The sequence below is a fragment of the Engystomops pustulosus genome, chromosome 5, assembly GCF_040894005.1.
Source record: "Engystomops pustulosus chromosome 5, aEngPut4.maternal, whole genome shotgun sequence".
NCBI classification, from domain to species: domain Eukaryota; kingdom Metazoa; phylum Chordata; class Amphibia; order Anura; family Leptodactylidae; genus Engystomops; species Engystomops pustulosus.
In genome coordinates, this window is record NC_092415.1 from 124,594,420 (window position 1) to 124,608,739 (window position 14,320).

Genomic DNA, 14,320 nt, shown 5'->3' on the forward strand with positions numbered 1-14,320 from the left:
TAAAATAGTGACACATGATAGATTTTAAAAATTGTGCTTGGTCCTGAAGCAATATAATGGCTTAGATAGAAAGCATTCCAAAGTTATGACCACTGAAAGTGACATGTCAGATTTTAAAAAAAAGGCCTGTGTCAGGAAGGTGCAATATGGGCAAGTCATTAAGCTTAGTATTCTATGGAAGTATTATGCGGAAGAACACCTATTTGGTATTCTACCCGATTTTGTGTTACGGAAAGCAACCGGTGGGAAGATGGTGGGTTGGACAAAGCTGCTTTTCTTTCTTAACTTTTTCTTTTAATTCAGATTTTTTTTTAATTGCCTATGTTGTTACTTCTTTAAAAAGCTAATAAAGAGATTACAGAAAAATTATTCTACAACTACATAAAAAAATGAAAAATGTGGGGAATAATAATAGTAATGATGAAAGAGTATGATGAAATCACCAGTATACTAAAAGGTGTATAAAAAACAGTTTTTCCCTTGTGCAGATTTTAGAAATAATGAAATTACAAAACTGTACCTTGAAGTGTAAACAGCCAATGAAAATGTCATTCCATTTCTCCTCTAGAAAAGGTATTTCACTGTCAATTACTAAATTGGCTCGGAAGCGTTGCATCATTTCATCAGCATGGTCTATCTCCTCTCTGAAAAAAAAAAATCAATATGGATAAAATTCAAGTAGGGTGTACAATCCAATACAGGCAGTCCCCGGGTTACGTACAAGATAGGGTCCAGGGGTTTGTTCTTAAGTTGAATTTGTATGTAAGTCGAAACTGTATATTTTATAATTGTAGATCCAGACAAAAAAAAAAAAAATTGGCCCCAGTGATAATTGGAGTTTAAACATTTTTTGTTGTAATGGGACCAAGGATTATCAATAAAGCTTCATTACAGACACCTTACAGCTGATTATTGCAGCCTGGGACTAAAGTAACATGCAGAGAGATTCACCAGAGGTCAGAGGGGTCTGTCTGTAACTATGGGTTGTCTTTAAGTCGGGTTTCCTTAAGTAGGGGACCGCCTGTATAAAGAAAAGATAAAATGGGTGTACTGCTAATTGATTTACTGTAATTACAGACTTTTCAATTTGAAATTACTGTTGTCCATCAAGTTATCATACTAATTCGCTCAAGAAAGACCATTGCAAATTAGAAATATTGTAATTTACGACTAGTGAAGATTCAGGTTTCCAGACTTAAACCCAAACTTTATGACCTAAAAATGGCTGTAAAATAGGGGTTAATAAGGGCAGGGGCTGCAAAATGGAGGTAATAACAACCCTGCCCTGACAAAAATTGGCTGGAGTAAGTTCTTAAAATAATAACATAAGATAAAAGAATAAAATAAATGTAATAAAAAATTAAACCCAAATATAATGCTGTTAATGTCACTGCGTCAGATGGAATGGGTAGTGAAGAGTGGATCGAAACTCTTCATGGGAAAGGAGGCTGGCAGAAATTTTAAATAGTTGGCCTTTTTGTGTATTGCCATACCTTCTTCTAACACAGTGACAGTAACTGCGTGTGAATACCCACAGCACAGTGACAAGAAGTGAAAACAAAACACAAGTCATTTGCATGCAATGTCACCAGTCCCTGAAGAGTTAACAATTTAGTTAACATGTTTATGACCAGGCACCTGAAAAAAAAAAAAAAAACACGTGGAGGGCACATCCAAAAAACATGGAAGCACCTGAGCAGAGCTGTCAGCGGCATTTACAAGATCCAATCGTCGCTCCCCCGAATGCCATCGGGGCGGCAATTGGTTACCACGAAAGCCTCATGGTTTCTGCATATTCGTGACAAAGAGCCAGTGGCTCATTGTAATGAATATTGTGCAAGAATACCATATACATATGCAAATACAGTAGTATTGCAGTATATAGTAGGTACGATCAGACCATCTAGGGTTAATGTACCCTAGAGGGTCTAAAAGAATAGAAAAAAAAAGGTTTAAAAAAGTTTCAAAAATAATTTTAAAAAAAGGGAAAAAAAACTAAAAAGTTAAAATCAGTTCCGTAGAACTGATATAAAACATAATAAACAGTAAAAATCACAGACACAATAGTTATCGCTGCGTCCCAAAATGCCTGATCTATCAAAATATTAAAACGGTTAATGCCGGTGGTGAACCACATAACGGAAAATAGCACCCAAATGTCTGATACTCGACTTTTACACCATTTTACATCATAAACAGAGCAGGTTGTCAGGGCAGGTAGCGAATAAGCAAGATCAAGAACAGAATTGGGGTCACAATGGGAAATCAGTCTAAACGCACAGGGCAAGGAACACAGTTTTCTCAATGGCATGGAAGCACAAAGATCCGGAGCTTGCAGGAAGAGGTGTCGCAGGAGCACTCGTGACACTGACAAGCTTTGGATTTATCATGTGAATAAGAACATCTAATAAAAATAATTAGATTAATTATATTTCTTATAACCAACATAGATCTGTGAACAATATCCAAGATGCTATAGAAGGAATCACAGAACAGTTTTAAATGATGTCACTGGTAGATACTTTGCATGAGGTGTCACAAATAATATATACATTGGGGAGACCCAACAAAAACTTCAGGGCAGGATGAATTCTCACAGACACACCATAAGTGAGGGGATGGACACAGGTGTGGGAAAACACTTTTCTGGACCAGGCCACAGCGTGGAGGATTTAAAGGTCCTAATACTGAAAGGTGACTTTAAGGACAACAGAGAAAGGAAAACCTGGGAGTTCAAACTGATGATGACCTTCCAGTCACTGACACAAGGCCTGGCCTGGAACCTGGGTTTATGGCCCATTACATAGACTCGCTTCAATCCCCACAAGAGACTAACTCCAGACCCCTGCCATCCTAGCCCCCTACCCCCTGCCCATCACCCTTCTCTGTGTAACATAACCTCTAGTTTTATTGCCCCAGCTTATCTTAATTGAGTCTCACCATATGTACTAATTATCTTGTTGTAACATCCCTCAAATATTGTGTTTTTCTCTCAGTGCTTCATTTGTATCCATGCCTGAAGAAGGGGCCTGTGTGCCCTGAAAGCTTGCACAAAATATCATTTTTCTGGTTAGCCAATGAAGGTATCATTCCTTAAGCACTTTTGTAGTTTTTACACAAAAGTATTTACATCAGATTTTTCCTGGCTAACACTGTACGTCAACAATTTTCTCAACATACTATGACTGTTAGCCTGGCAGAACCGTATGGCTTTGTCTGCAGCATAACCAAAGGAAGAGTCTGTGGTTGATACTCCGTTTGAGGATTCAAACAAAAGCTTATACTTCTGGATTTTAAAAGCTATGTTTAAGGAGTTGAGAGAGAGATGGAAAAGGGTAGTTCAGTGTTTAAAGGAAAACATAATAGGTTTTCTAGGGGAACCCGGTGAAGAATGGTTGGGAAAATTCTGGCAAACTGGGAATAGCGCACTCCGAAGTACCATAATAACCTTTGTGTATTCTTTAATTACTCAGAGGGGGAAAATGTTGCGGATGTCCCTCTATATTCTATCTTCTTAATAATAGTTATAATTGCTTCAGCGTGTCATCATGTCAAGCATATAGTTCAGAAATGATAGACCTTGTTTTTGTATTTCTGTCTGGAAAACATCTTCTGTAGGTCACTCCACCTACATGGCTAGTTCCAGAGATGTTTTATTCTATTTTTTTGTTAAGGAATGATCTGATAATAAGGTTTTATATATATCTTTGTAGTATATAGGAAGCGCATAAGTGCATGAACCCATATATGTCCATATGTAGCTTCATAACATTCCCACTGGGAAAGTACAGGTGGGCAGTGCCCTTTCAGCACCTGACAATGATATCCAGAGGTGTTGATTGTGATTGCTGCATCATTGTGGATAACATACATGTGTCTAATAAAGAGAGTTTGTTTATTTTTTTTTTAAGAAAAGTTTTTCTTTTTTGACAACCAATAAAGATTTACATACATACATATATTTTTGTGGCACGGGATCCAAAATATCTGTGATGGACAATGTACATATTAGTGGAATACGGTGACATAGTGGGGCAGATTTATCAAAATGTCTTAAAGAATATTCTTAGTTGCCCATGGCAACCAATCACAGCTCCCCTTTAAAATATTCATGAGCACTGGTAAATGAAAGTTGAGCTTTGATTGGTTGCCATGGGCAACTAAGAATATTTTGACTTTCAGACAGCTTGATAAATCTGCCCCAGTATGTTATTTCACTATACAGGCAGTCCCCGGGTTACGTACAAGATAGGTTCTGGAGGTTTGTTCTTAAGTCGAATTTGTATGTAAGTCAAAGCTGTATAGTTTATCATTTTTTTTTTAAAGCTTCATTGCAGACACCTTTTATAACTGTTACAGCTGTTTATTGTAGCCTAGGACTAAATTACAGTAAATTACCAATTGCCAGAGGTACGTTTGTAACTAGGGGTCGGCTGTAAGTCAGGTGTTCTTAAGTAGGGGACCACCTGTATTGTTAGATCTTATTTCCATACATTTTTAGATGAGTATATGTAAATCCAGTAAATAAGTAACTAAAATACGACATAAGGGTACCTCCCCAAGTGTGACAGTTAAGAGCAAACTTAAGAGCAAAAAATGTCTAGAAACAAAGAAAAAGATAACAAAAGGCCTTGAGAGTATTTTTACTCAAAACTGGTTCTAGGTATTCATTGGGACAAGTATGTGCTTTGTGACCATATGTCCCAGAGTGAGCAGAAGGAGCTGTATTTGTTGTTTTGTATAGAAATTACCTTTTCATAGGCATATGTTCTGTTGATGTGTGCTATCACTTCCCCAAGACTGGGGCTTCTAGTGTCCTTCCAGAATCTTGTGATTGCGAATTTTGTAGCCATTAAAATGTGGGAGGTTATGTTTCGGGCCCTAAGAGGGAGTTCATTTAAATCAGGAGTAAGGAGGCGGTTGCGGTGAAAGGAACATTTGCGTTGCACACATTTTTGATTAGGTTAAAAGCGGAGTCGAGAGCTGCTCCTGTGGACCGGAGCGACAGCAGCGCGGGACACTCAGAGGGCGTCGGAAAGTAAGTAGATCTTTATCTTTTTAAGCAGCCCCCTACGGCCACCTTTAGTTTTTTTTCAAAACTCTCGGACAACCCCTTTAATTTTGGGCAGGACCATAAGGCATGTACTAATGTGCATTTTGGACCACATAACCTCCAACATCCAGGTGGCATTGTAGTGTATATTTTATGTAATTGGGATGGTGTAAAGTACCATCTGATATGAGATTTGATTATAGCCTCCAATTCTGTGGTGCTGCGGAACGTAGAGTGGGCTAGTTTTATGGCGTTTCCCCATTGTTTAGCAGAGTAGGATAGATCCAACTCCTTTTTCCCAGACCAACATATGTGGAAGTTTAGTCAATTCCTCCTTGTTATTTATTTGTGTGTAGAAAAAAGAGATTCCTTTGTTGCGGGTGGGCTCATCTTGTATGAAGTGTAGCACATGTTTGTTTATTGATGATAGTGTAGTTTTGTGTGTAGTCAAAAAAATTTTAAAATTTCAATTTGGGGTATCTTAAATTTTTAAATCTTTAAATTTTGTCAGTTAAGGAAATAAAGGAAGTGACATACCCAATTCTTATTAAGTTGTCTAACTTCATTATGTTCCAGGAGTGCCAGCTCTGTAAGCTTATGTTTTATATGTTGTGTTTTAGGAATTAAATTGGAATCTCTGTTAATGGTAATTGAATTCCTTCTTTGGAGTTAGAAGACATTAATACTTTCAAAGCTTGCTCTATGGCCAACATAGTGCTGTGGCGATCGATATAATTCTGTCGGGCTTAATTTAATACATGTTGCGGCCAGTCTGACTCAGCACCAAAACCTCCCCTTCAGTGCATAAATTTATGTTGCACGCAGAACAGTGCAGCTGCGCCACAAAAGGGTCGCTTGCGAAGCAAAGTCCGACAGAAAACTGGCACGACCTCAGTATATGTGCCCCAATGTTGGCCTAGCAGTTTACTTAGAGCAGACAATTTGAGGGGTAGGAGACTTCCTGGCGATTAATCTGGCGATTCACAATTTAGCTGCTTGTAACACGTAAAAACTAGTATAATTAGCTAATATAAGCTAATTATGGTCGGACAATGCACTTTCGGTGAACTCCAGCAGACGGGGTTAGTAAATGTGCCCCTATATACAGCTCCCCCAGCAATCACTGTATACAGATACCAAGATGGCAGCGCAGTGACGTTACACACTGCGCCACCATCTTGGTACACCTCCAGTTGTCACATCTGCTGGGTAGGCCCATGGAGCCCGCATTGCCCACATTTAGTGGGGGGCCCCTTTGCATATTTTGGCGCTGCAACCAGATCAAATCGGTACCACATCCCGCTATTTGTTTAAGTACATGATTAAGAACTGATCAAGTTAGAAACGAGTTGGTCTGTGTACCAGGTATGCTGCACCTTGTATTTTTAATGTTGATAACAAATTGAAGATGTTTTAAAGGAAACCTACCACGTGAAATAGTAGTTGTAAGCTTCAAATACCGATCACCAGCTCAGAGTGAGCTGGTGCCGGAGCATATTTTCGTTATTGTCATAAACCGCTGTATCGCGGTTTAAACACATTTTAATCTTTATTAAACATGCTTTGGTGAAGACATGTTATAACTGGTATTGTCTTCACAATTTTAGGCCTCAGTTACTTACTAGTTACACATTCACGCTGAGGTAGCTTCAGTATTGACCCATTTTTTAGTCAGTTATTGTGGTGTCATCTATTTGACGGTCTCTCTTTATGATATGTCTTTGACATTTTTGTATTTATATATTCTTTTTTGTATTATCATTAGGATCTAATAAAATATTGATTGTTTTCATGGATTATGTAGTTGTTGTACACTGGGCTGTTTTTTGGTGCCTGGTGGTTTTTTGTCCAGAATTCCTGCCAAGTATGCTCCCGAAATCAGGGTCTTGAAGACTTCCAGATGGGCATTTATTGGATTGCTGTCCAATTTTTCATACACAGATCAGCCCTGAGCCTCTACTCACACAACCAGAAAAAAGAAATCCAACCTCTGACTCAACCAAAAACCACAGATTCAGAACACACCTCAAAAACCAATACAAAACATAGATCATATATATCGGAAACCCTCCCAGATATGAAACAAATAGAATTCACATCAAGAAATCTGACTCTTGAATTCACCTACCACTTCAACATTAGATACCAGCCTAACACCGTCTTTTTTAGGCCTTACCCCAAACCATAAAAGATCCTCAAATAACTGACGAACCATCATACCCCTATATCCACACAAAACTGTGGCCAAAATTGCCTTTCAACTCCACCTACAACCAAGGAACATACATTGAAGCCTTCTGTTGTATGGTTTCAGCAGAATTTAGAACCATCAAGAGAAGTCAAGTTGCAATCCCTAAAAGTCTAAATAGAGCATAAAGAACAGCACTAAGGAACCTGATGAAGAACCAAAACATCACAATAAAATCAGCAAAGGGCAAAGGAGCAGGCCTGGTAATTCTTAATCGAGCATAGTACATCAAAAAAAGCTAAAAGATGTTTGCGGAATACTATGAAAAATTGGACAGCGATCACCAAAAAATGCCCATCTAGAAGACGTCAGGACACTGATTTCGGGACCATACTCGGCAGGAATCCTGAACAAAAGGGAACAAGAATACCTTATTCCCAAAAATCCCTGAAATGCAACCTTCTACTATTTGCTGAAAATACACAAAAACCCAGTTAAACCACCGGGCCCTCCAATCATATCAAGGATAAATTCAGTCATATGTAACCTTTCTGAATACTTTGACATATTCCTACAGGCATATGTACAATCTTTCCTAACCTATCTGTAAAACTCAACACAGCCTATCATTGAAATTGAGGATGTAGCATGGCAACCATCTCACCAATTTCTCACCATGGACATAACCATTCTATATACAAATATTTCACATATCAGAGGTATCAAGACCATCTTTGCAACACTAAAAAGGATGCAAAAATGCAATCCCTACAAATTTATACTCAACAGTATAAAATTCATCCTTCAATTCATTCTTAAACCCTAAAAAGCAAAAACAGGTGGGAAAATCGAAAACATTTAATTTTAAAAAGGCTAATTTCCAGAAATTCAGCGCTGCACTACCGGATATAGACTGGGATCAAATACTGTCACATGATGCTACTAATGCTAAATAGGAGAAATTCAAATCTATCCCGGGTCATTATACTTCTACATTTATTCCCTATGTAACAAATATAGACGGGCTAGATTACACTCCACTTGGCTTATAGCTACAGATACAAGGGCAATTAATGATAAAAAGAGAGCATTCAAAAAATATAAATCTGATGGGTCACCTGAGGCTTTCAATACTTTAAACTTACCAAAATCTGTAAGAAGGAAATAAAATCAGCCAAAATACAAAATGAAAGACAGGTGGCCAAAGATAGCAAAACAAATCCCAATAAATTAAGTATATCAATGCAAAAAAAAATAAGTCAGAGCAGGTTGGACACCCTTATTCGGGAAATGGAGCATCAGAGACTGGAGACCAAGAGAAGGCGGAGATACTAAATGGCTTTTTTTAGCTCTGTTTATACAATAGAAGAAAGAACTTCTGATGTGGGTGGTGCCAGTGCGAATCATGCATCCTGTAATGTACTAGACTGGCTGAATGTAGACATGATTAAATATAAGTTCAATAAAATGTGTGCAAGGCTCCTGGACCAGATGGGTTACACCGCAGAGTTCTTAACCCCTAGGCGCACCTGGACATTATAGTACGTCCCGGTGGCTAGATATTTAGCGCACCAGGACGCACTATAACGTCCTGCTTCTGGCACCGGCTCACGAACGGAGCCAGTACCAGAAACAGCGGCTGTCAGCTCTCAATCACAGCTGACACCGCACGCTAACACCCGCGATCGGAACCGTCTCCGATCGCGGGTGTTAACCCCTTACACGCCACAGTCAAGCATGACCACGGCATGTAAGGGGGTTTCTGCTTTGAATCGGATCCCCCGTGCCACTTACCGGGGGATCCGATCCTCTTCTGGGCAGCCCTGAAGTCTGCCTAGTGCTCCAGGGCTGCCCGATGTCCTCAGCAGTCAGACCCCTTCCGTGTCTGCCTGTAAACTGTCTGCGCATGCTCTGCATGCTCAGACAGTTTACACTGCTCTACAATGAAAAAGTATTGTAGAGCAGTGTATTAAACTTGAATCAGCGAACAAAGCATTGCTGGTTCAAGTTCAAGTTTGTATAAGTAAGAAAAAGTGAAAAACAGTAAAGTTAACACATTAGAATAAATAGAAAATAAATACATTAAAATATAAACCCATAAAATGTCACTTTCCCATAAAAACACTTAACTATAAAAAACACACAAAAAAAGCCACATATTTGGTATTGCCGCGTCCGTAACAATCTGTATAATAAAACAGAATCATTACTGGACCTGCACGGTAAACGCCAGAGAAAAAAAAACGCAAAAAACGTTCTGAAAATAAGATATTTTTTAATTAATACCCTTTAAATAATGCTCTAAAAAGGGATTTTAAAAAGTTACGCACTCTAAAATAAGACCACTAAAAAGAACAATCCTTCTCATAAAAAATAAGCAATTAACCAGATTTGTAAGCCGAAAAATAAAAAAAGTTATGCATATATGCTAAAATTAACATTTTCGCCAAATTACTTTCTATTCAGTAAAAATAAGGAAAAAATTAAAAACCCTATATAAATGAGGTATTTTCGTAATCGTGGTGACACATAGAATAAAAATAATATACTATTTTTATGGTATGGTAAACGGCCAAATAAAAAAAAAATACAACAAAATGTTCCTAAAAATTTATGATTTTCATTTCCTCCACCAACAAAGAGTTAATAAAATCTCACCAATTAGCTATAGATGCCCCAAAATTATGTACCATAAAAGTGCATCTCTTTTATGGTAAGCGCCCATATAGCAGGTACCACCACATATGGGGTATCACTGTAGTTGGGAGAGATTGGCTATCAAACTTTGGGGAGCCTTTTTTCATTTAATCCACTACAAATGTTTAATTTTCCACCCAAAATGAGTGTATTGTCAAAAAATATTACAATTTGTAGTCCACACCTCCATTTTGTTTTAACCCCTATAAAACACCTAAAGGGTTAACAAACTTCTTAAAAGTGGTTTTTAATACATTGAGGGGTGTAGTTTCCATAATGGGGTCATTAACAATTCTAGCTGTTATTTAGGCCTCTCACAGTCAATTAAAAGTTCAGCAGGTCCATCTAAATATTAGTATTGGTGATTTTCCCAAAAATTTGAAAAATGGCACCCAAATTCTGAGCCTCATAACATTCTAGTAAAATATGTGGAATCTTAAAAAAACATGCCAACATAAAGCAGACAGTTAGGAAATGCAAGTTATTAATTTATTTGGGTGCTATGACTATCTGCATCAAAATTAGAGAATTTAGAACTTTGAAAATAAAGAATTTTTCCAAATTTAGTTTTTTTCATAACTAAACACAAAAGATATCATCCAAATTTTTTAACTAATTTGAAGTACAATGTGTCGAGAAAACAATATCAAAATCCCCTGGATATCTTATATCGTTCCAAAGCTATAAGCACTTATAGTGACACAGGGCAGATTTGAAAAATGGGACCGCATCCTTAAGGCCAAAAGAGGCTGAGTCCCATAGGGGTAAAAGAACTCAGTTCTGTTATTGCGGTACCACTGTCCACAACGATGTATTCACTTACTCCCTGAGTGAGGCAGCCTGTGCCTGAAATGATTGGTCTTCCAGGTATCGGTTTGACTTGTTTATGCACTTTTGGCAGGGCAAAAAAAGTGGGTATCATCGGCTTATTGATGAGTAGATATTTAAATTCATCTTTTGAAATCATATTTTCCTCAAGGGCGCACGTTAGTATATTTGACAGGTCATGGACAAACCTATCAGTGGTATCCCTTTCCAATATCTTATAGGTGTTTTTGTCATCCAGTAGGCGCTTGACCGTATTTACATATTCATCTTTGTCCATCAGCAATATGTTCCCCCCCTTTGCGCAACAAACCGGCTATACGAAATACCGACTAAGTCCCCAGACATGAGAATAAAATCCTTGACAGCGGCTCTGACTGGAAGTCCGCTGACATGCGCGATCTAATTTCTCTAAGCTGACGTCACCCGATACCTCTTGTGAGATTGGTGGTTAGGATCGAGCCTCCTTCCTGGTGATTGGACAATGGGCACTGCCCCTGTCACCACGTCAGATCAAAAGTCTTTAAAGGGCAGAGCCCTACGCGATATGCTGCCTTATAGCCCCAGTACCCCTGAGAACGCCATAGCAGCTCTATTAGGGAATCAGTTGTGTGTTGGTGTATCTGAAGTGGGTGTTTAATCTCTAGAGCAAGTGTGAAGGAATCCTCCCTACCGAGCATACAGCATCGGGGTTGACGAGTATGTACAATATGGAGTCTTTAAGCTACAAAAGCTGGAGTGAAATCAAGTGGTCACCCCAAATGTAACGTGTGGGAGCCCCAGTCGATCACAAAAGTTAGAGCACTCTCACCACACACTGTTGTGGGACATAATCACAGTTTGATCTGTCTCTGACTACCCCCTCCCAAATACTCTCTGAAGCTGCGTCTTAGAACTGTCTGAAAATTTTTAAACATTTTTTGTTTTGGTTGGTTTAGTACTCACTTTTTAATTATACAAATAAAAGTTACATTTTAGTGACTAATGAGTATTTTTGCAGATGACACCAAGCTGTGTAGTGTAATACAGTCTATGGAGGATGTTCATAGGTTGTAAGGTGACTTGGACAAACTGATTGTTTGGTCATCCACTTGACAAATGAGGTTCAGCGTGGATAAATGTAAAGTTATGCACCTGAGGGATAATAATCCACAGGCAACATATGTCCTAGGGGGAGTAAATCTGGGAAAGTCCTTTGTTGAGAAGGATCTGGGGGTACTAGTAGATCATAAATTAAATAACAGCATGCAATGTCAATCAGCTGCCTCTAAAGCCAGCAAAATCTTGTCATGTATCAAAAGTGGTATGGATGTAATATTACCATTGTACAAGGCATTGGTTCGGCTTCACCTGGAATATGCTGTCCAGTTCTGGGCTCCGGTCCATAAAAAGGATGCCCTGGAGCTAAAGAGGGTTCAACAAAGAACCAAAAAAATGAAGGGGTATGGAGGGTCTCAGTAATGAGGAAACTAGATTTATTTAGTCTGAAAAAGAGACGACTACATGGGGACAGGATTAATTTATAAAAATATATGAATGGCCCACGCAAAAAATATGATGGTAAATTGTCTGAAGAAAGCAAGGTTTAATCACCAGAGCCGACAGGGCTCTTTTACTATGAGAACTGTCAATCTGTGGAATAGCCTGCCTCAGGCGCTGGTCACAGCAGGAACAGCAGAGAGCTTCAAGAAGGGTCTAGATGCCTTTTTACACCTAGATAACATTGATGGTTATGTTATATAGAATTTTTCCCATAAATCTTTTCCTCATCCAATCCCTTCCCTTACTTGGTTGAACTTGATAGACATGTGTCTTTTTTCAACCGTATAAACTATGATAATACCTACACCTTTCTGTTGACTATTTATAACCGTCCTGGATTCAGCAATACTGCTTCCTCCTATCCTCGGGGCTCTGAGGTGACAAGGTGGGGGGTGGGTCCATCTGAGGGGAGGGGAAAAGCCACCGCCAGGCTTATTGAAGCAGTGGGACAGGAGGTAGCAGGACTGCAGGAACAATGGAAAGGTGAGTAAAGAGGACAGTGGGCTACAGGAAGAAGCTAGAGGATATGGGGCCACAGGAGTAGGCTGGAGTAGAGGAGGCCACAGGAGAAAGCAGGAGAACAAGGGGCTAAAGCAGGAGGCCAAAGGAGGAGGCAGGAGGAGGCTAAAGGAGGATACTGGAGGACAGGAGGAGGCCCCATGAGGAGGAGGCTAGAGGACTGTTGGGGAGTAATGTTGTGTGCATGGGACTGCATATTGTAGCTTGGTTGGTTGTAACTTATACAGCTCTATGGTCAGTTGTTTGTGGCTTTTGTTTTATTGAGGAGGCAGGAGGACAGGAGGAGGCTAAAGGAGGATACTGGAGGACAGGAGGAGGCCCCATGAGGAGGAGGCTAGAGGACTGTTGGGGAGTAATGTTGTGTGCATGGGACTGCATGTTGTAGCTTGGTTGGTTGTAACTTATACAGCTCTATGGTCAGTTGTTTGTGGCTTTTGTTTTATTGACACGATGATGAACAGAAATTGGAACTACACTGAGTTTTACTGCTCGCATATAGAATTATGGAAATCATGAATGTGTATTTGAGCCTATAGAAATTAATGGGGAAGATTTATCATATGCCGGCGCTTGTGCTTAAGTCTCTTGATATGGGTGGCGAGCAAAACTACACCATGTCTAACCTGGTGTAATTTTATGTAAATATCTATGAACAAAAGTTAGCAGGCTGCTTCCCTACATGCCCACATAGCATTGAGCCAGGTGCTGCGGCCAGACTGCAGCACTGCACTTTTTGATGGTGGCATGCCTAGGTGGTTACAACTCCTCCCACCAGCTTACCGCGCCTCCCCACACATCCTGTCGGCTGGCAGGAATTGTGTTTCTGTAGCTCTGCAATGCTTTCTGGGTCAGGGTGTGCCCGTCGAGAAGTGCAAAGCAGCATAGTGAAGCTAAGCAAGTATGTCACTATTTTAAGGGTTAACAAGTGCAGTGGTCATAATTCCTGCCCCACTGAAGGTGCCTTTCTTCCTGTCACAGACACTTTCAGTGGCGAATAGACAACCACTTCTGCTTTTGTTAACCCTTAGAGCACCATTGCCATACGTTATTGGCATTCTCTTAGTTAGGGGTTGTCTGGTGATAACAAGTTAGGCCCACAGGACCTAAACAAGTGATAAACAAGTGAAGCAACCCTCACTATATAACCTGTCAAAAGCCTATGTCAAATTCCTATGCAAACAAACCCCGTAAACAAAAAAGTTAACATGCAATGCAGGAGTATAATAATCAAGTGAAGCAACCCTCACTATATAACCTGTCAGAAGCCTATGTCACAGGGTAAGTAAGTCCAAGCACAGGCAGGGTGTAACAGGAGGGTAAGATACACCAAGTACAGCCAGGGGGCCTAGGTAATCACCCAATTGGGCTTAGTGCTATCCTGAAGAGGCTAGCACCAACCCCCAAATTAGTATCCCGGCACCCAGGTGTGTCGGGAAAACCAGGTACCGGCAGGTACAGACCATCTACACTGATGCTCTGGCCCTGGCGTGGCTGCA

At 39.7% G+C, this 14,320-nt stretch overlaps 1 protein-coding gene across 3 annotated transcripts in view; it reads right to left on the reverse strand.

Moving 5' to 3' along the window:
- MOCOS (molybdenum cofactor sulfurase) overlaps positions 1-14,320 on the reverse strand; it is a 551,645-nt gene that overhangs the window by 21,910 nt on the left and 515,415 nt on the right. For all 3 annotated transcript variants that reach the window (XM_072152958.1, XM_072152962.1, XM_072152959.1), the window contains one exon: positions 521-644. In XM_072152958.1, coding sequence (XP_072009059.1) covers positions 521-644 — 124 coding nt within the window. The remainder of the gene's footprint in view (positions 1-520; positions 645-14,320) is intronic.